At 34.6% G+C, this 20,969-nt stretch overlaps 1 protein-coding gene across 1 annotated transcript in view; it reads right to left on the bottom strand.

Annotated features, from left to right (window-relative positions):
* PTH2R (parathyroid hormone 2 receptor) overlaps positions 1-20,969 on the bottom strand; it is a 102,934-nt gene that overhangs the window by 34,916 nt on the left and 47,049 nt on the right. Inside the window, exons 3-8 of the mRNA XM_024738377.1 lie at positions 20,270-20,380; positions 20,039-20,160; positions 12,212-12,309; positions 8,474-8,663; positions 7,388-7,541; positions 699-759 (exon numbers count right to left, since the gene is read on the bottom strand). Coding sequence (XP_024594145.1) covers positions 699-759; positions 7,388-7,541; positions 8,474-8,663; positions 12,212-12,309; positions 20,039-20,160; positions 20,270-20,380 — 736 coding nt within the window. The remainder of the gene's footprint in view (positions 1-698; positions 760-7,387; positions 7,542-8,473; positions 8,664-12,211; positions 12,310-20,038; positions 20,161-20,269; positions 20,381-20,969) is intronic.

Raw genomic sequence — 20,969 nt, 5'->3', positions numbered from 1 at the left:
ATCTGGGGCAACTGAGCACTAAATAATATATAAGAGGCACAAAGTATCCCCAAATATGCAGGAAGTACTTGATAGTCTTGATGTCTTAATTCAGCCACTGACTGGTGGAACCCATGGCCACATATCCTTTGCCCAAAGAACGCAAAAACAACCCAGAGCTGCTCAGCAGGCTAAGTGGCAAGCTAGAGCCATGGCCAAGTGAACTTGCCCTTATATCTCTCTGAGACAGCAAGTGTGTGTCTCCGGCCCAAGGCACCTTCTGTCTGTGGGTCCCCTTGTTGCAACCACATTTCTGGTCCTCATAACCACACCATCAGTGGGGAATGCTGATGTGGCAGAGAGAGTGAGAGAGAGACCGAGAGGAGATACGAGCACTGCCTATCCCAGGACTCAGGTAGTGCAGTCCTTTCACCTGTGTGCATGATATCCTAAGTGTGTTAACTTACCCATCTCTTTCCCTTTGCTTCTCACTGTATGTTTCAAATTGATTTCATAAACCATGGAGTTTATGACCATCCTAATCGGGCCTGTGAGTCTTTCTGTCCCATGACTCTGGGATGGATAGCTTGCTGGTAATGTATCAGAGGCTACAAGGTAATTTCCCACATAACGTCCCTAAAGGGCAATGTCATCAAGAACAGCAGCAAGTCTTGAGAAAACCCCAGGCTCTTGCTTTACCTCTTCTTGTTTCCACTCACCTCGCATCAGCCAGAGTTGCTCGTGCCACAGCCCAGGCTATAACAAATGCCGCTGGGAACCCTGAAATCAGAAGAGGATTCAGAGACCATATTTCTTTTGAGATTAAGGGATTTTTTTCTTATATTCATCACATAAAAATATACTATTAAAAGGTGAGAGAGAAAAACAGGCATGAAAATTGTTGCTATGTGAATATGAAAAGTCCACTTAATTTTCATCTTGTCCGTTTGAGAGGGTAGTGGTACACTGATGTTATTCGTTCTCAAAAGTCTGAGGATGAAGACTGGCTCTATTTTCCTTTGAAGGGTGTAAGGTTAAGCCATGTATGGAGGGGACTGAAGTTCCCGGGGTCAAAGGCAGGCGGTGGTCGGTGCATCCAACTTTGCCTCTTGAAATGCCGAAAGCCACATGCTTTCCAAGAGGAGTGAAGCAACAAGAGGGACTCATGAGAAGTGGCAGGAAGGCTGTTGTTCTAAAATACTCAAATTTTCTCATTCTAAAAGTTGAAGGCATAGAGAGGCTATACCGCAAGTTACAAAATTAGGAAGTTTTGATCAGTTTAGCCCTTCTTTTTTTGTTTGTATCGGCTCCAGACAGAAGCATTTGCAGGCACTGAAAGCTTAGCAAAGGGTGGTGCTATATTAGTTTGATGATTTGAGCATGACATATTTGCCCTTCATAAACAATAAATACCTATGAGCTTGCAACATCAACTCTATTATACTGACTTTCCATGAGTCCTTTGCCCCCAGTAAAGGTTGACTGCTCAGTTCACGCTATACCTGGACTCTGACATCACAAAAAAATCACAAACCGTAACTTTTATGCAGCACTGCAATAGAAGATCAAAGGATTTAATGGATAACTCTTCATCATGTGGCCTTTTAGAAAGAAGTTTAAAAAAAAGGAAGAGAAACCATAGGAAGCACCTTACAAAGAGAGAAAAAACATTTAACTCAGAACATTTTTTTAACACAATATTCTTTACCTTTTAAAAAATACATTTCTAAATTTTCAGATATATTTTCTAAGCAAAAAAAGTAAACATAAAAATAGATTCAGATGAAAAAAATTTCAGAAAAAAATTAAAATAAGGTGATATCCCACAAAAGGGAATTTCTTTGTTCTCCTTAGTGATCTAATTGAATTTAACCACAGCCTGCCTGTGTGGCTATTTAATTTTATGACTCTATATTCCAATTTTATTTATTGTTTTTATACAACTCCTTTTTTAAAAATTCTGCTCGAATTCTATGTTCTAGGAAATTTTTGTCAAAAGAGATTTACCCAATTCTGGTTAATTCTTAGGTTCAGCTTGCTATTCTATTTATCTAGTCCACCTATCCATCCATCTGTATAAACATATATCCACTAAGCACTTATTAAATGCCTTTTCATTTGTTAAGAACTGATATAGTCTCAGATGAGTAAAAAAAAGAACAGAATAAACAATATTCCTGTTTTCCTGAAACTTATATTCTGGTATGGGAGGCAAAATTAATAACACAACTTCAGTTATCAATTAACGCTATGAAGAAAAAACAAGAATGATACTATGTAATGGAGACAGCATGGCTCCTTCTGACAGAATGGTTCAAAAAGGTCTGACCTGGATACCTTTGCCGTTCTACTGCCTTGGTTATCTTTAAAAAGTGTCTGCCTTTTATCAAAATGTTCACATTTTCTCATTTGCAGGTCTTCATCTTCTGCTTCCTTTACAATCTCCTGATCAGGCAATTTCCTGAATGATGTTCTATATATAGGACATTGATTAATGGTGCTGGATTTGGAATTGTGTCTTAAATGATAATTATAGCAAATACTTTATATCAGACACCATGTCTTAATGAAATTGCTTTTCTCACCCTCTTGGAAGACCCTCATTCACAAGATGAGCACAGAGACAACCATGGAGGAATAAAGAACAGAAACCACCTTGAGGCTTTCTAAGAATTTTTGGTCACCAATCTTAGTATCACATTATTATTTAATTAAGAACATATAAACAAAGGGAAAAATCTTTGAAATCTAGACGTTATTTTAAATTTAAGTGTTACTTTAAGTAACTTTAATGTAAATTGGAATGTTATTCTATATTTGCATTTATCTTAAGAGCTGAGTTATTTTCATAAAATACATCAGTATAAATAAGTGATTCTCAGAGGGAGGTGATCTCTGGTCTCAGAATAAGTAGACTCGAGTTTTGGTGTGGCTTCATTACTATTCTCCCTTAAAATGAAGGTTTGGACTAATAGTAGTCAAAAAAACTTTAGCAATTAAACACTTTCTTCAAATGAAAACTTATACAGCAGCCCAACACATAAGCCAGAGATGCCTTGAAGCCAAAGTGGGGTAAAAGGGCCTTGCCATATTGGCCCATGTAATTTTATCTTGTTTTGGACACTTCAGAGGCTTCATAGAATCCAACCTCAGCCTTACCATCCTCCTGAAATGCTACTGTGGCATTGCAAAGTCATAGCTTGATCATAAAGTGTAGAGTTAACCCTAAAAATTAGAAACCCATCACGACATGGGGATTCCCAGATTTGCTACAGACATACAATGTCTTACCAGAAACCTTGATTCCCCTGGGAATCCAGTCTGTTGACTGGTCAGACATGAAGCTCCAAGCTATGTCTTCAGTTCCCTCTCTACTCACTGCAGGATGCTAGAATTTAGTATCTATCACTTGCTGATTCATTCTTTGAGGAACCTAGAAATTCGTCTATATAATTTTGATAGAATTGTTCTCAAGTCTCATAGGACTCTAAGGCCAATACTGAATGAGTCTTTCCTCTCTGTAAGGAAAACTGCAGAGCCTTTAAAGTTTTCCATTGTTACAAAGGTGAGTGTCTATTTATGAAACTTCAGAAGAGTTACCCTCCCCTGAAATGGAATTACTACAGTAAACAAAAGAAATCTTTAAAAAATATATCTAATTCATAGTCTAAAATCTGCTCTAGAAGAAGAGTAAGGCATTATGAAAAAGGACCAATCTAAAACGAAGAGCTACAATAGAAAAGAAAATGTTTACTGAATTAAATATTGCCAGTGGGCAGAAACTGTAGATCAATTGGTGGAGAGGAGGTGGAATCTTGAAACCGGGTGAACCCACAGAGATAAATCTACATAATGGTTACAAATATAAATTTGACTATAATTTATTTTCTTTTAAACAGATAATAACCTGTAGAATTTTTAATGATAAGTAGTAAAACCCCAAATTACATCTTGAAGGTCTGGAAAAAGCAGGGAGAACAAAATTCCTTATCTTTCATAAAGCAGGGCCAAAATATAGATCTCTTATTGACTCTAATGGTTAAATATAATTTTAACTTTAAGATGACTTTAAGGTAGAATTAATAATGGCATTAAAAATCATAGGGCAAGGGAGAAACAGTTTTTCTAGATTTTTTAATTCAGCTTAAAGCAAACAACGAAGATTTTTAATTGTATAAAGGTGTTATATTGACTATCATAAATAATTTTATGAAGAACAGATTTTATAAATTAAATATTTTGAATATAATACATATGATGAGAATAGGCCTACAAAAAATAAAATAACCTAAAGGGTCAGACTCCATGCTTCTTGTGTGCTGGGACTTTAATATATATCTTGCATTTCAATTATATATACTGCCAAATGGATGATCAAAAAATGTTTGCTGGATTGAAATAATTTTATACAGAGATAATAAAACTGGAAGTGTTTTCTGATTATTTTTCTCCTGATTATTTTAAGATAATACAAAATATGAAAATATTCTACAAGAAAGCTTGGCAGCAGGGACGTGACTATGTGGTATAACCAGGATAGGTGCTTTTATATGATAATACATACATTCTGGCATCTCATCTGACAGGTGAAAATTAAGAATGGCTGCTAATACAGAGGTAAATTACCACATTCAATAAGGATAAAGAAACAAGAATGACACTTTTTTTCCTATTATGTTGTATATTATATCCCCAGTACTTATTTATCTTATAACTGGAAGTTTGTTACCTTTTGACTGACCTTTTAAATATAGAATTAAATATATTTTTTAAATATGTAGTTGGAACCGAGAATAAAGTGCCTTATTCATGAGAAAATTGAGCAGGGATAGGAAAAATTAAGAAAATGGTTAGTTGAAAGAAAAGAAGCATAGTCATCATTAGAATTTGCCTTTACTCCTCTACACATCTTGTTTTGTGATAAAGATATACAAAAAAGTCATTTTAAATATCTGCCTTCAATTTACTAAGGCAGACATGGCATATGTTCCTCTTTAGATGGTAATTTCCTTCCTTGCCAACTTATTATTAAGAACCAGCAAAATCAATGTAAATAATGCAACTCCACATATCATTACGAAGTGAGTAATAAAGTGCTGAGTATTTACCTAGCTGAAGAGAGCTTCAAGTTATAATAATTGGGTCCAAATGAACAACAAAGGAATCCAAGCAAATTCACTTCTCTAGTGAAGCCAATAAATCACTGGAAGAAAGTCTGAAACTGGGTTCACTATGGATTAGTCTAGCAAAGGATCCTGCAAAGCAGCTATAATGTCTTGATATTTATTTTTCTTATAGAAAGTTGGAAAAATGAGTCTGAAATAAAAATGATATTTTAAAATCATACTCTCAGTGTTGAGATAAGAGAAAATAGTCTATTAATCAAATAGACTTGGATATTTACTTCAGTAGCAGAGAGAAATTCGTAAAAGAATATTACTATTTTGGGGGGCTTCCCTGGTGTCTGCCTGCCGACGCAGGGGCCGCGGGTTCATGCCCCGGTCCGGGAGGATCTCACATGCCACGGAGCGGCTGGGCCCGTGAGCCATGGCCGCTGAGCCTGCGCATCCAGAGCCTGTGCTCCGCAACAGGAGAAGCCACAACAGTGAGAGGCCCGTGTACCGCAAAAAAAAAAAAAGAATATTACTATTTTTTAATTATATATGCCCTAGCCTAGAGCATTTATTGTTTTGGAGTTGCAAAGAGAGAAGCTGGAAGATAGACCAACTATAGCACCATAACTCTGTAAAGATTACTTGTTACTGTTTTAATTGTGGTTAATTACATAATATTGCATGTAAGATGCTTTTTGTAAAGTGATCTTCCATGTAGATACTACTTGCTTTCATGCATGTTCTTAAACCATTTGGTGAAATGAGGATTTCAAGTTGTGATGCTTCTCTACTGTAATTGTCACTCTTATGACAAAGTTTTGTGGACAAATAATTAAAGTTGTAAAGGAAGGTGAGAACCTCATACTTACATAGAAGCTCACTGGAACCCTCACTGTTTTTTTTTAATTCTCATTTTCATAGAAAGATTTGAAAACTAGTTTCCTGGGTTTCAGTGAGGCAAACTCCTGATTTTACAGAGCGACAGACTGAGTGATACAGCCCAAATAAGAGCTGACGGGGAAATTTGCTATCAAACCAATATGTAAATAAAGAAAAACAAGTTTATTACTAGTGTGACCAATGTCATAGAAAACCAAAAAATAAAATGGAACTCAGACAAATTCATTGTTGAATTTTCAATCAACATCTTTACTAACTTCTAGTAATTATGTGGGTACACAGATATAATTTTGCCTTGAAGGCAAACTACAAAAAACTGTTGAGAAAATTTCCAAAGAACCCTAAACAAAGTGTATCTTTTTTTATTTTAGTAACTGTTAGTCAAAGATAAGGGAGAGCCTAAAAACAAACTGCTTTCATAAATTTTTATTCACAACAATTATTATTTCATAATAAATAACGCTTGACAGTAAATTGACCCTTTGTCTTCTTAAAGGTTATTAACTAACAGGAAATTCAATATCCTTTACTTCATGTTTTCAAACGTTAAGACAATATTAAGACAAAACAGGCCAAAAAATTCTTATTTTGATGGGGAAAAAAACCTTCAAATTTAATCTTGAGCCACTTAGTTGATTTTTTTCCCTGTGCTGAGCACGTCATAATTTGGATATTAAAATAGCAATTGTTAATATTGAGACTTCTTAATTTTAACCACGTATGAGTTTTAATTTTTCTTAAATTATAACAAACAAACAACATCCTTTCTCCACATCACATTGAGTTAGTGCCTAATTCAGTAATCCCTCTAGTACTGACAAGGCATTTTTGGAATGTGAGCTGAATATCCTTTTTTTTTTATTATTTATGCCGCAAGTAATTTGAATTATTTCCTTCCAAAAGACATCTACGTAATTAGTTTGTAATTTGCATTGTTAAATGCAGTCAAGATGGTCCTATAAATTCCTTTCTGGCATTCTCATCATATGACCTAGAATTACAAATCAAAGGTGCATCATTATAGCTTAGAAATTCAAAAATCAAAATTTTTAGGATGAAATTATTGTTAAATCAAGATATTGACATAAGATACGATGAGCACAGCAGTTCTAAATGTGCATGGCTAACAAGGTATTTCCTCCAAAGAATCCTCTCAAGAATCTGGCCTAAGAACACTAACCCTAAATTAAAAGTGAAAAGTTTGTTACCACTGGGAGGATTATAGACTTGATCTTAACACACTTCCTGAATAATTAAAGAGAAAGAAAGGATAAAGATAGAATAGGGAGGGATTATTTCGGGAAAATGACAGAAAGAATGCTAATGACAGGCAAGACAGAAAGCCCTACAATCCATAATCCAGTTGAAAAGGAAAGGAGACAGAAATGCCTTACCCCAGCCTATTAACGTGAAGCCCCACAGGTACTTGGTGTCCGAAAAGAACGCCACAAAGATTAAACTATGCAGATAGAGGCCTTCCACCAAGATCCAATAGTAGTTTGTAGCCAAGAAGTAAATAAACATCACAACAGCAATCTTGCACCCAATCTGTTTACAAATAAACCAACATTGCACCATATTAGAATTCCTAATCATACTGGTTCCAACATTAGACCACTAAAAAGCAGTTCCTCCATTTATTTTTTTATAATCTAATATCTCTTATACCTGGGATGGCCAAGACTTTTGAAAGAGACCAGAACAAAGTTATTTTAACATAGCATTTCTAAGACTGCTGGCTTGATTCTATTTTTAAAATAAGATTTTTATTCCTTTAGAAGTTACAAGAAATCACTTTTCCTTAAGTTTTCTTGTTTATAAAAATACCTGATCATCAGAGAAAATTAGGAAAGTAAAGGAAAGCATAAAGAGGAAAACTTAACCATCATTCTACCATGAATTTATTTCATTCTGGTCTTTTTTATGCCCCAAAAGTTAATGGCTTAAAATGATAAACATTTAATATGTCTTATGAATCGATTGATTGGCTAGATGATTCTGCTGATTTGGGCAAAGCTCAGCTAATCTTGGCTAGGCTCACTCATAGAGGTCTACCCTCAACTGACACACCATCACACCTACTTCATTCGAGTTCATTTAAAAAGTCACAAAGCCAATCCAGAATTAGAATCAGCAGAGACAACAACGATCTACAGGGCAAAGGGCAAAGATACCGACAGCATTAATTCACACCATCAATACAATCAATCTATTCTACCTAATTTCCAGATATATTGCTTCAATGGTGATAATGCTTCTCATTAACTGAATTATTGGGTGATTCTACTTACTAAATAACAACAGGACGTTTAAGAGCAGAATCAAGTACCATGGAACCTTATTTGGGAAAAAGTCTTTGAGGCTACAATAAAGGAACTAAATGCCCTGGGTTTTTAAATCCCAAGCTCCTGGTCTTGCAGGTGGGCTTTTTACTTTTGAAAGTGGTGAGCCATGCAAGGGCTCATGGTGAAAACACTTACATATTGTGATTTGTCCACAAGAGGCACTTCTACAGAACTCTGTAGGTCATCTTGCATTATCAGGGACTGCAGCTCCTTTACTCCTATGTGAGCATGGACCACTCTGTCCTTGACAAAGATGCTTGCAGCTCTCAGCATGAAAGACACAAATAAGTGCATGTGGATATAGTTCCTCGTACAATGCAATCGTCTATGGAGAGAAAATATTCAGTATTTAGATTTGAATAAAATTAGAAATGGAGAAAGAAAATACATAAATGAGCTCAAACTCCTCCCAAAAAAGAAGAAATAAACCTGAACAAAGAAACAATTGGGGTCAAAAACTAAAATGTAGCTTTTTGAGAATTAATTTCAAATTTATCCTGATCAGCTACCATGGTTATCCAGATTATGCAGTGTTAAATATTATGCTACATTATACTATAGCATTACATTATACTATATATTAAGGTAATAAATAATCGATGGAGAACCACCTTGAACAGGGATAAGCCTTATTAAAACTGGAATGTTCACATTTTCAATATATTCTCTATATGAAAAAGATATTTTGATAGAATTACACAGTTTTATTTCCTAGGAATGTTAGAGAGAAAACAAGCTTCCTTTAATATAAAAAACTTTGGAATTATAAAAGGATCTTAGACACAAGTTAAGTCAGTAACATACTCAGGAGTAGATATAGCAGCATCAACTAGTACAAAAAGGTAACTCCAAAAAAAAAGATTTCTTTTAAGTTTGATTAAAACAAAATCAAAAACACCAGGAAAAGGGATGTATAATCTGGTCAAAAGGCCCAGCTCTACCATTGCTTGACTATGAAAAAAGCTGAGCTTTCGTGTACAATGAACACACTGATACTATGTCTCTTCCTGAAAAGACAAAGTACTCAAGTATAAGGAAGTAATAAATGTTTTAATCCAGAAGAAAAAGAAGAAATGTTTTAATCCAGTAATATATTTTTATATTTCATTATATAGAAAGAATCTACTGTTAAATACTCTGATAAACTATTATGTATCGTAGTAAGGTAGATAGCTGGGGGGAAGCAGCCGCAAGGCACAGGGATATTAGCTCGGTGCTTTGTGACAGCCTGGAAGGGCGGGATGGGGAGAGTAGGAGGGAGGGAGACGCAAGAGGGAAGACATATGGGAACATATGTATATGTATAGCTGATTCACTTTGTTATAAAGCAGAAACTAACACACCATTGTAAAGCAATTATACCCCAATAAAGATGTTTAAAAAATAAAAATAAAAAAAAAATAAAAAAATAAAAACTATTATGTAAACTGAGGAATTATTACTTAGTCATTTGTATCCTCCTGAAATTTCATGTAACTTTTATTCTCATAAATATCTATCTATTATTTTGAACAACCACAGCTAACTTTGATGTAATGGAATGAACTCTGGATCCAAGCCAGAAGATGAAGGTTCTGTTTCCAGCTGGACCACCTATGACCTTGTGACTTTGAACACTGAGCTTCAGTTTCTTGTCTCTCAAATGAGATCATCCCTGCCAAGCCAACTTCACGAGGTTATTTTGAGGAACCCCTCTACAACCCCACAAATGTGATCGTGTTACCCTTCTATTCACAAACTTCATTGGCTCCCTGTACACTACCTTATAAGACAAAATTCAAAGCCCTTGACAAGAGCCTGTAAAACCTAATGCTACAAAATCTAGTTTCTCCCTGGCCATTCCCATATGGCCACTCCTCCCTGTGCATCAAATGCTGCATTCATATGGGACCCTTCTATATTCCCTGTGTATACTCTGCTCCTTTGTGCCTCTGACCTTTGTACATTCTGTTCCCATCATTTGGAATGTGCCAAATTCCTTCTCATCATTCAGTATCAGCTCACACACCAGTTGTTCTGGGAAATCTCTCTCCTTTATCTTGTTAGTTTTAGACTAGTTCCTTAGTATTCCCAAAGCCCTTTATGAAACCTGCATTACAGTACTAGTAATATTTTAATTGATAATCATCTAATGTGCCATTTTCTCTCAATGGTGTATATACTACTTTTCTGGTCTTCAACATATCTTAACTTGGCCTCCATCAATACCAAAAAGGGACTATCACATGATAGAGAAAAACGCTTGTTGAACCAATGGACTAGTAAATCAATAAAGCAAATGCTTTGGAAATATAAACTACACCACTATACCACTACTATATGAGAAACTGTTGGAAGTGGTTGGAATATTACAACTAGTCATTATTTATTAATTCAACAAACATTTACTGAGCACCAGGACATATCAAGTACTACTGAGAGTGCAGCAATGAGCAAACAGAAAAAAATAAATGCCTACTCTTGTGTGGCTTTACATTCTAGAGGGAGAGACAAAAAATAAAAAGATAAATAAGTAAAACATCAGATAATACATTAGACAGCTATAAATCAGAGGAAAAAAGTAAACTAGGAAATAGGTATGAGAAGTTTCAAGGAAGAGAGGATTGTAAGATAATAGGAAACAAAATATAAAATTTTTCTTTTAGTTATAGTTTCTGTTAATTTCTAAATCCTCTATTTCCATTTTCTATTGTATCATCTAACCTCACTCCTTCTTTTCCTGCATATAATTTAGCACTAAATTTTTTCAATTGTACAATCTTAATTTAATATGTCTCAAAACTGTCCATTTCTATCCAATCCTCAAGGCCACTGCCCTAGGCCAGGCCACCATCTTCTTGTCCTGATGACTCTACTAGCATCTTCCAAATGGGCTTCCTACCACCAGTTCACACTCCACCTTACAATGCACGTTCCATGTCACTCCTCTGCTTAAAATCCTTCATGGCTCCTCACTGGCTCTTAGGGTGAAGTTCAGATTCCATATACAAGTCTCAATACCTTCCCAGGCTGCTTACCTCTCTAGCCTCAGTGTCCATCACCTGCCTACAGCAAAATTCTCAATTCTCAGATATTCCATGTTTTTTCTTGATCTAAACTTAGGTTTGGAACTCTCTCCTCAGTCTCCTCTTTTGGTTAAATTTTGTGTATACTCATGTGTCATTTGGGAAGTCTTCTCTCTTGTCCCTCCTCTGTCCTCCCAAATCACTATAAGCCACCTGAATCACAGCACTTCTCAAACTGTAAACTCATTGTTTTCTCAGCTATTTGTGTCACAAACCAGCTGCAAGCATCAGCCTATACATGTAGTTCACTGTTTTATCTCCATATTGGCTTTCAAAATTCTTTGTTGACTTAGATTAAGTTGAATTGAATTAGACAAAAGTTTAAGTGGATAAAAATTAAACCACAGCAAAAGCAATATATACTATTTCTTTATATATGATATCAAATCAATTAGAGATTATTTTAAATGAATTTCTGTCCTATGGCACCAAAATCACTTGGGAAACGTGAAATAAGTCTTTACATCATGAGTGAAAATTTTTGTAACTCACTTGACAATAGTCTGCGTCACTTTGCAAAAATATACTACAGTGCAGATCTATTGGCTTAATGGTTTCATACTGCTTTGATGCTTTAAGTTTTTAAACAAACAAACAACGAAGAAGAACCCTGAATTTTTCATCAAAAATAAATTGTCAAAGTCAAATAATTTTACACTACAAAGTCAAATAATTTTACACTAGGCTGAATTCAGAAACTTGTGTTTGGGAAAAGTATTTGGAGGTACAGATTATGAGAGGTCTGTGTCTTTGATGAATAAGAAACAGAACTACCCCTTCATGGAGAAAGTGACTGGGAATCACTCACCTGAAGTAACCAATGATGAGAATAGCCACAGCCAGAGATCCAAAGGAGACAGAGTAACCAATAGTGTACATGACATAGAGGCGTTCAAAGAATTCTTGCTGGAGGGCAACAGATTTAATCAGAAAAGCAGGTTTGAACAAATAATTTGATGTAGATAAACTCAAAAATCATGCTTTTAACCTCCTTAAAGATAGGCAACGTGTGACCACATTCGTATAATATACAGGTTATTTTTCTGGCCTTCCTTTTACTCCCTAAATTCAAGTCAGGGTTAAAGATATAATTAAAATATTTGGCATTTCTTCTTGCTTAAGTGAGGCCAAATTCAATGTTACAAAATTTACTTCATGTATTTTTACAGTGTTCATTTTAACTAATTGGAACTGTATATCTAACATGTGATATTTGGAGTAAATAAAACACATATTACAGACTATTTTAAAACTGGTAAAAAAAATATGTCACTTTTGGAATATTAGTTCTAGTTTTCTTTAGCTTTTTTATTGAGCTGTAGTTTACATGAAACAAAATGTGCAGATTTAAAATGAGCAGTTTGATGGGTTTTGACAAACCAAGTTCGTTGTGCCACTTGCTAGTCAAAAATCCACCCACCATCCACCCCCAGGTAACTACTGTTCCAATTTCTGTCACCACAAATTGGCTTTATCTGTTCATGTATTTCATGTATTTCTCAACTGTTCTTATATTTCTTGGAATTATATAGTATATACTCTTTTTGTCAATATACTGTTTTTATATTCACTGATATTGTTGCATTAATCAATGGTTCATTCCTTTTTTTTTGTATTTTAAAATAACTCTAGATTCAAAAGAAGTGGAAAAGATAGTAAAAAGGGTCCTATGTACCCTTCACGCAGTATCCTCCAATGCTTACATCTTACATAAGTTCACTAAAATATCAAACCAGGAATTTGGCATTGGTGCAGTTCATGTGTTTACAGTTTTGTGTCATTTTATTACATACGAAAATTTTTGTAACCTTCTCTGCAATCAAGATACAGAACTATTCCATCACCACAAAGATGTTCCTTGTGCTGTTTCCTTTACAGTCATACCTACCCTGTTCCTCTCCACCATCCTTATCACCTGCCAAACATTAATCTGTTTTCCATCTCGATAATTTTGTCATTTCATAGATGTTACAGAAATGAAATCATACAGAACATGATCTTTGAGATTGGTTTTTTTCACTCAGAGTAATAACCTCAAGATGCATTCAAGTTGTTACACATACCAAGTTTGTTCTTTTTTATTGCTACATAGTACTGCATGGTATGCATGTGACCTACATATACCATATTTGAAAAGAGTTTCAAACTTTGTAGATAACATACAAAGTTGGGTCATGTTTTTTATAGACTCTTTCAATCTCTGTTAATTGGTATATTAAGACCATTTGCTTTTAATATAATATTGATATGTTAAGGCTAAGTCCATCATTTTATATTTTTATTTTCTGTTATGTTTTTCATTTCTGTGTTTTGCTTTTCCTGCCATCCCTGGTTACTTGAACATTTTGTAGAATTCCATTTTGATTTCTATTTTTGTATAGTGCTTTCGGTGGTGGCTCTCGGTATTACATTATGTAGCTTAATGTGGAAGATTTGATCATTGAATTTTCACCTTTCTTCTATTCTAATTAAACATTGAAAAGTATAAATCTTTCTCTACACTCTGATTTTGCTGTTTCCCACAATTTTTTATATATATTGAGCTTTCATATTTATTCAGTTCAAACTTTTGCCATTGGTCACATAATTTCCAACTATTTATGAATTGTATACATAGTTTAATTTATTTTCAATTAATTCTTTTGTGGTCAGAGAACATACTCCATAAGATTTTAATCTTGAGATTTATTGAAACTTGTTTTATAGCCCAGCATATGTTCCATCTTGATAAAACTTTGGTGAGCACTTTAAAAGAATGTAAATTTTGCAGTTATTGTGAATACTAATCTACAAATGTCAATTTATTCAAATTGTTTGAAATATATTCTATAGAAGGTTTTGTCCAATTGTTCTATCAATTACTAAGAAAATGGCATTCTTTAAAATGTCAACATGCTGTAATTTGGTTATTTCTCCCTTTAGCTCTGACAAATTTTGCTTCATGTAATTTGGAGCTCCTAAATGCATGTATATTTAGGATTATTTCCTCTTGGTAAATGATTCTTTATAATTTGAAATGTCCCTCCGTCTTGGTAATTACATTTATCTGTGTCTTTATATTTAGAGTATATTTCTCAAAGACAGCAAACTACTGATTCATACTTTCATTATCCATTCTGACAACCTCTGCCTTTTAAGCGAAATGTTCAGTTCACTTACCTTGAATACAATCATTGCTATGGCTGGGTTTAAATCTAACATACAGGTATTTGCATTCTAAATGTCCTATCTCTTCTTTGTTCCTCTGTACCTACTTCCTTACCTTTTATTGGGGGGTAGGGGATGGGGAAATCAATCAAGTATTTCTTAGTATTTCACATGTGGGTTTGTCTTGTTTTGTTTTGGGGTGGGGGGCAGCTTAAGGGATCTTAGTTCCCTGACCAGGGGTTGAACCCTGGCCCTTGGCAGTGAAAGCTTGGAATCCTAACCACTGGAATGCCGGGGAATTCCCAAAACTTGTGTTATGTTTTAGCAGTTACTATAGAGATTTGGTTATGCATCTGAACTTATTAGAGCCTACATTTAAGTAATATTGAACTATTTCACCATATAAATAGAACTTTACAATCATGTACTCAATTTTGCTCCCCTAGCCTTTGTACCTTTCAGATTTTGTTCTGCATAATTTATAAACCCCAATAAGAGGCTATTATGTTTGCTTTAAGCAGTCAACAAATTTTAAATGAATTAAATTATAGATATAACGATAGATATAAACATAGCAATAAATAAGGATAGGTATATAGTTTTGTTTATTATTTTAGTCTGCCATTTTTATCCACATATACACCTGTTCTGGTACTCCTCATGCCTTTCTGACAATCTATGCTTCCATCTGGTATATTTCTCTCCTGCCTAGAGAATTTTTTTGAGCATTTCTTATACTGAAAGGCTGATGAAAATAACCTGTCTTGGATATTTTCTGTCTGAAAAATATCATTATTTTGCCTCTGTCTTAATGAATATTATCACTTTAAAGATATCATTCCATTGTATTCTGGCCTCCACTGTTTATTACTAAAACACAGCATCTTTTTAGTTGTTGCTCCCCTGAATATAATGTGCCCTTTTTCTCTCACTGCTTTTAAGATTTTCTTTTTACTTTGATTCACAGCAGTTTAACTATGATATGTCTAAGTATGGTTTTCTTTTTATTTACCCTGCATAGTATTTGCTGAATCTCTGGAACCTGTGGATTGATTTATTTCATCCACTTTAGAAAATTATGGGCTATTGCCTTCTCAGATATTTATTTTGTCCTATTCTTTCCCTCTCTCTTTACCTCTAATTTCACATATGTTTAGACAATTACATATTATCTCACAGTCTCAGATGGTTCTGTTTTTTTAATTTATTTTTTCTCCTAATGCTTCAGTTGGATAATTTTTACTGACCTCTCTTTAGGTTCACTGATCTTTGATCTTTATCATGCTGTGTCCAGTTTGCTGTTGAGCATATCAAATAACTTCATTTTTTAATTGAATATTTCAATTCTACAATTTCCTTTTTCTTTAAGTTTTCATTTCTCTGCTGATTTTCCCACCTGTTTTATGCACATTTTTCACTAAATCATCTAACATATCTATAATAATTATCAAGTCCTCATCTGCAAATTACAACATCTGGATCATCTGTTTCTTCCTGCTTTTGTTTTTACTCTAGATTTTGGGTCCTTACCTTGTAATTTTTTATTACACTACAGGCATTGTAGGTAAAAGAAGAGTAAGGACTGGAGTATGTAATATTAACAGCCTGAAAAGGGCAGTCCTCTTCCTCTACCAGGCTTCTTGGGTTGGGAGGATGGATTACTTTGTTTTTAAACTGGGATTGGGTTTGCTGCAGTGCTTTGGTTTTTTTGTTTTTATGATTCCCTTTATCCTGATTTTAGGTTTTGAGAGCAGATTCGAGACTTTTCCTTCAGCAGATTGTGGGATCTGAGCACCAGCAGCCTCTAGTGGCCAGTATATGGGTTTTAGTCCATCTGACAGTTTTCCAAGCCACAGGACTCTTTCTGCTTTGTGAACCATCCATCAGCTTTGGAGCTGCTGGAAATTTCACTTTGCTCTCCAGCTCTGCCCTGGGCTTTCTGCATCTCAGAAGATGTCACTCCATTATGCTGCTCTGCTCCAGTTCTCAGCTAGCCACTGCCTTGCTTTGGATGAAGACATCATGTGCCTAGGAAAGATCTTTCTCAGCTCTATTTTGTCAGGCTGCTGCCTTTCACTTAGTGAGATTTGTCATCTTGGGGGTTTGTCTCAGCTTTCCTGCCCTCCCCCTGGTCTATGAGCTGCAGCAGTCATGCACTTAAAGAGAGCCACAGATACCCCAAGAGATGTCTCTTAGCTCCTCTGTTCCATGCCATGCCTTCAGCTTACAACTACCTCTCATTCTGTGAGGGTCCTACGCACATCTTGGGAAATTTCTCTTGGCTCACCTGCTACACCCCAGCCTTTGGCACACTGGCTCTAGACACTCAGTGAAGGCTTATGGGAAAGAACTGGCTGATGGGTAATAGCTCACTGTGACTGGGGTTCATTCCTTGGAATTCTAAGCCCTTATTCCAGTCCTTGTCTGATAAAAGTTGTTTTAAAAGTCTGGTTCTTTTCTTTTTATCCCCTTCCATAGCCTGGTTGCTCCTCTTCTGGCGCAGAGCCAGGGATAAATGCAGCCATAGGTCTTTTCTCTCATAAGAAGGGCTTTCCCACTTCTGCAATAGGTTTATTTAGACTTCTTGTCATCCTCAGCTTACTGACAGGTTTTTACAAATTATTAATTTTGCATCTTACTCAACTTATTCTTATTGTTGCAACTTCCCACATCCTGACTTTGTCTCTTGTTTCTGTTTTAAAACATTTATTACATATTATTTTCTCTTAATAAAATGTTAAACTTTTTATAGAAAATATCTGGAAAATGTGTAAAATACAAAAAAGGAAGGAAAAAAATTCCCTAATTCCCACCAAGCAAAAAGAAACACTGTATTTCATGTATTTCTTTTCACTCTATTTCTATGTATCATTTCCTACTGTTTTGAATATTTGCATTCCCAATTTATATATAAGTTTATTATCTGATTTTTTTTCCGGGTAACAAAGGAGTTTCCCAAGACCACAAACTCTTGACACAAACTATATATTTGAGCTTATTTAACCATTTCTTCATTGGAAATTTAAATTCTTCAGAATATTCACTATAATAATTAATGGTTCAATGAATATTATTCCATTCAGTTCCCCCCATTTCAAATCTTTATGCTTGAATCTTAGAATTATAATTATAAGATCAAAGGATATGACCCCCTTGAAATTTCTTAATATATATTGTTAATTTACTGTCCAAAAGTCCATATAACCTTTAGACATGAGATATATGGTAATTTCTACAGTATGTTACTATTTAAAATATCATACTCTAAAGAATTTAACAACCTCATGGTCCATCATAAGAGTTTTCTTGCTTTTTTTATTGAAAGTAATTAGCTCATTTTGTCAAGTCAATGATATGGGAATTATTTAAAGAACAAAACAATAGATGTTTTAAAAATCTTTACCTTATGTTCCCTGTAAAGATGTGGCATTTATTCTAAATGCACTTTTTCATTTTTACCTTTTTTTATGCAAAAACTCTGATTATAACCATTAATAATTAATATCTCATAAGTAATATCATTTTGCCCTACACTATATCAAAACTTTAGAAGGTATCCAGTTTTCTTATTAAAAGATATTTACATTCTTAAGTTTTCTCAAGTTATTGCTTAAGGGTTGTAAACAATAGAAAACACTCTTTATATTTTTGACTAAGGAGATAAAATTACTTACACTAACAAAATCAAATTTTTCAGTTAACTTTTAAATCATGTTTATATAAAATAGTATATATTTTGGGTATTTCACCATCCTTAGCTATTTTGATTCTTGGAATACATAGTAATTAAAAAGAATGGTTGTAATATTCTGAATAGAGTTAAGTGTAAATAAAATCATGATATAATTTAATGGCCATTTAAAAGCTGTGAAGACTTGCCCTTATCATCATTTAATGCACAAATTCATAGCAGAGTATACTAACTATTGTGAATGTTTATTTATATCAATGAAATTGAAATTATTTTGAAGTATTTTATATTAAGTCGTTGTTGGCTTTGGTTCCATTGTAGAGTACATAATTGTCTCCTCACATTGACTAATTTTATCTAAGAAGCATGTCAACAGTGAAATACAAAACTGAGGTCTTTTGGCAATTTACTAAAGAGTCATTAAGGTGGTAGCGCTTTGTGCTAGAAAAAAAGTTAAGAAAAGAAGCTCTGACTATTAATGCAAAATCAAACAGGGACTTCCCTGGCAGTCCAGTGGGTAAGACTCTGCACTTCCAATGCTGGGGGTGTGGGTTTGATCCCTGGTCAGGGAATTAAGATCCGACATGCCGCTCAGCATGGCCAAAAAACAAAAATCAAACGAAGAAAACTCCAACTTACCACTTCTTCTACTGCTCTCCCTCCCTCCCCACCAAAAAATAAATATCATCAAGCATAAAGAAAAATGTCTAATGTTAGGAGAGTTATGTATTATGACTGTTCTCAGGATCCTCATAAAATCATTTATACATCAACTTACCATGTTCATTCCTAGAATCATATGCTTATAGCATCATGCATTTTACTGACGAGGTCTGCGTGATAGGAATTTAGGCATAACTTTTAATCCACCACATATAACCTAAAAGTAGCTATCTAGAAGTTTTTGAAATTTACATATGATTACCATACCGGAAACAGCACTGAACCTGCCATGATCCAGCTGTCACTTTGACCAACACTTAACTTTTGGTTCTGAATTGCCTCACACGCGTAAAATTAAGGTATTGTGTGAGAAGACCTATAAGACACCCCTTGCTCCTCTTTAATTCTGAAACTCTAATCGTTCATATACTAATGAAATCACCTGCTGGCAAATCTTATGATATGGAAAATACATCTCAAAAATACAAAGCTCCTCCAGGAATAGAGTGAGATGAGATGTAGCCATTCATAGGTAACCAAGAAAAAAATCATGCATCACTTTGCTGACTACCAATTTGAATTTTTATACATAAATAATGTAGCATCATATAGTGTAATGTAAACATAATATAACAGACACATATTTATAAGTATATATGCATATATCTCAGCCAGGTCACTCTAACCTAAAGAAAATATCAAAATGTTTCAGGTCCTAAAATAGATAATGAATGAGAACCTACTGTATAGCTCAGGGAACTCTACTCAATGCTCTGTGGTGACCTAAATGGGAAGGAAATCCAAATAAGAGGGGATATATGTACATGTATAGCTGATTCACTTTGCTGTACAGTAGAAACTAACACCTTGTAAAGCAACTATACTCCAATAAAAATTAACTTTTAAAAAATAAAATAAAATACTAACTTCTTAAAACAGGAAAAAAAAATGTTTCAGATCCTAGACCTTTCCTTAACTAGGGAAACAAAAATCAAACGAAGAAAACTTGCTTTTATCTTTTTTGATCTTTGTGTCATATAATATAAGGATTTTTATAATAGTGGTTGACAATCAAGAATTGTATAAAGACTTTTGCTTTCCCTTAGGGGTTCACAAATACAAAGATACCATTACCTTTCCTATGCTGATATCTGGCTGCAGAAAGTGAAGGCAGTCTGAATAATTAGCCCATGTTTTATTTAAACTGTGCATAAAATCCCATGTTCCATTGGGGTTACAGTGTCGGAAAGCAACTCCTGTGAAGACATGAAGAAAAACACTGAGACTGCTCAGTTCTTGTAGAGTCCATTATAAAAAAAAAAAATATTTCTCTTCCAAATTAATCATTTCAGAAAAATTCAATACCTTTATGATTGAAGTCATAAATATAAGGAGGGCATGGGACAGCCAACATTTTCCCCACTGTTCCTCTAGGCCAACAGATGAGTCCATCCCATTCTGGGAAACAATTTCCCTCTGATAAGGAAAAAAATTAAAAAGCAAATAAACAAAGATGCAGTTAGAAGCAGAGAATGAATGCATTCAAAAGACAAAATTTCAGGTCACTGCCTATGTAAAACACAGACACTGTAAAACAAATCGGTAGTTTTGGAAACTAGAATGGGGTAGATATGATGCAAATATCCCAAAACTCATCCATCTAGCCTCATCAAAGGCCCATTGATAGGAACATTTGATTTGCATAAATTAAACATATTTTAGTGACTCCAATATATATGAGTTATAGCAATTAATATATAAGAAAGACACAGACCTACTAGAGAATGGACTTGAGGATATGGGGAGGGGGAAGGGTAAGCTGTGACAAAGTGAGAGAGTGGCATGGACATATATACACTACCAAACGTAAAATAGATAGCTAGTGGGAAGAAGCCGCATAGCACAGGGAGATCAGCTTGGTGGTTTGTGACCACCTAGAGGGGTGGGATAGGGAGGGTGAGAGGGAGACACAAGAGGGAAGAGATATGGGAACATATGTATATGTATAACTGATTCACTTTGTTATAAAGCAGAAACTAACACATCATTGTAAAGCAATTATACT

The sequence above is a fragment of the Neophocaena asiaeorientalis genome, unplaced genomic scaffold (genome assembly GCF_003031525.2).
Source record: "Neophocaena asiaeorientalis asiaeorientalis breed wild unplaced genomic scaffold, Neophocaena_asiaeorientalis_V1.1 scaffold258, whole genome shotgun sequence".
In the NCBI taxonomy this organism is placed as follows: Eukaryota; Metazoa; Chordata; class Mammalia; order Artiodactyla; family Phocoenidae; genus Neophocaena; species Neophocaena asiaeorientalis.
The sequence above is the reverse complement of the archived record's forward strand: the minus strand, read 5'-3'. Positions and strand labels throughout refer to the sequence as shown.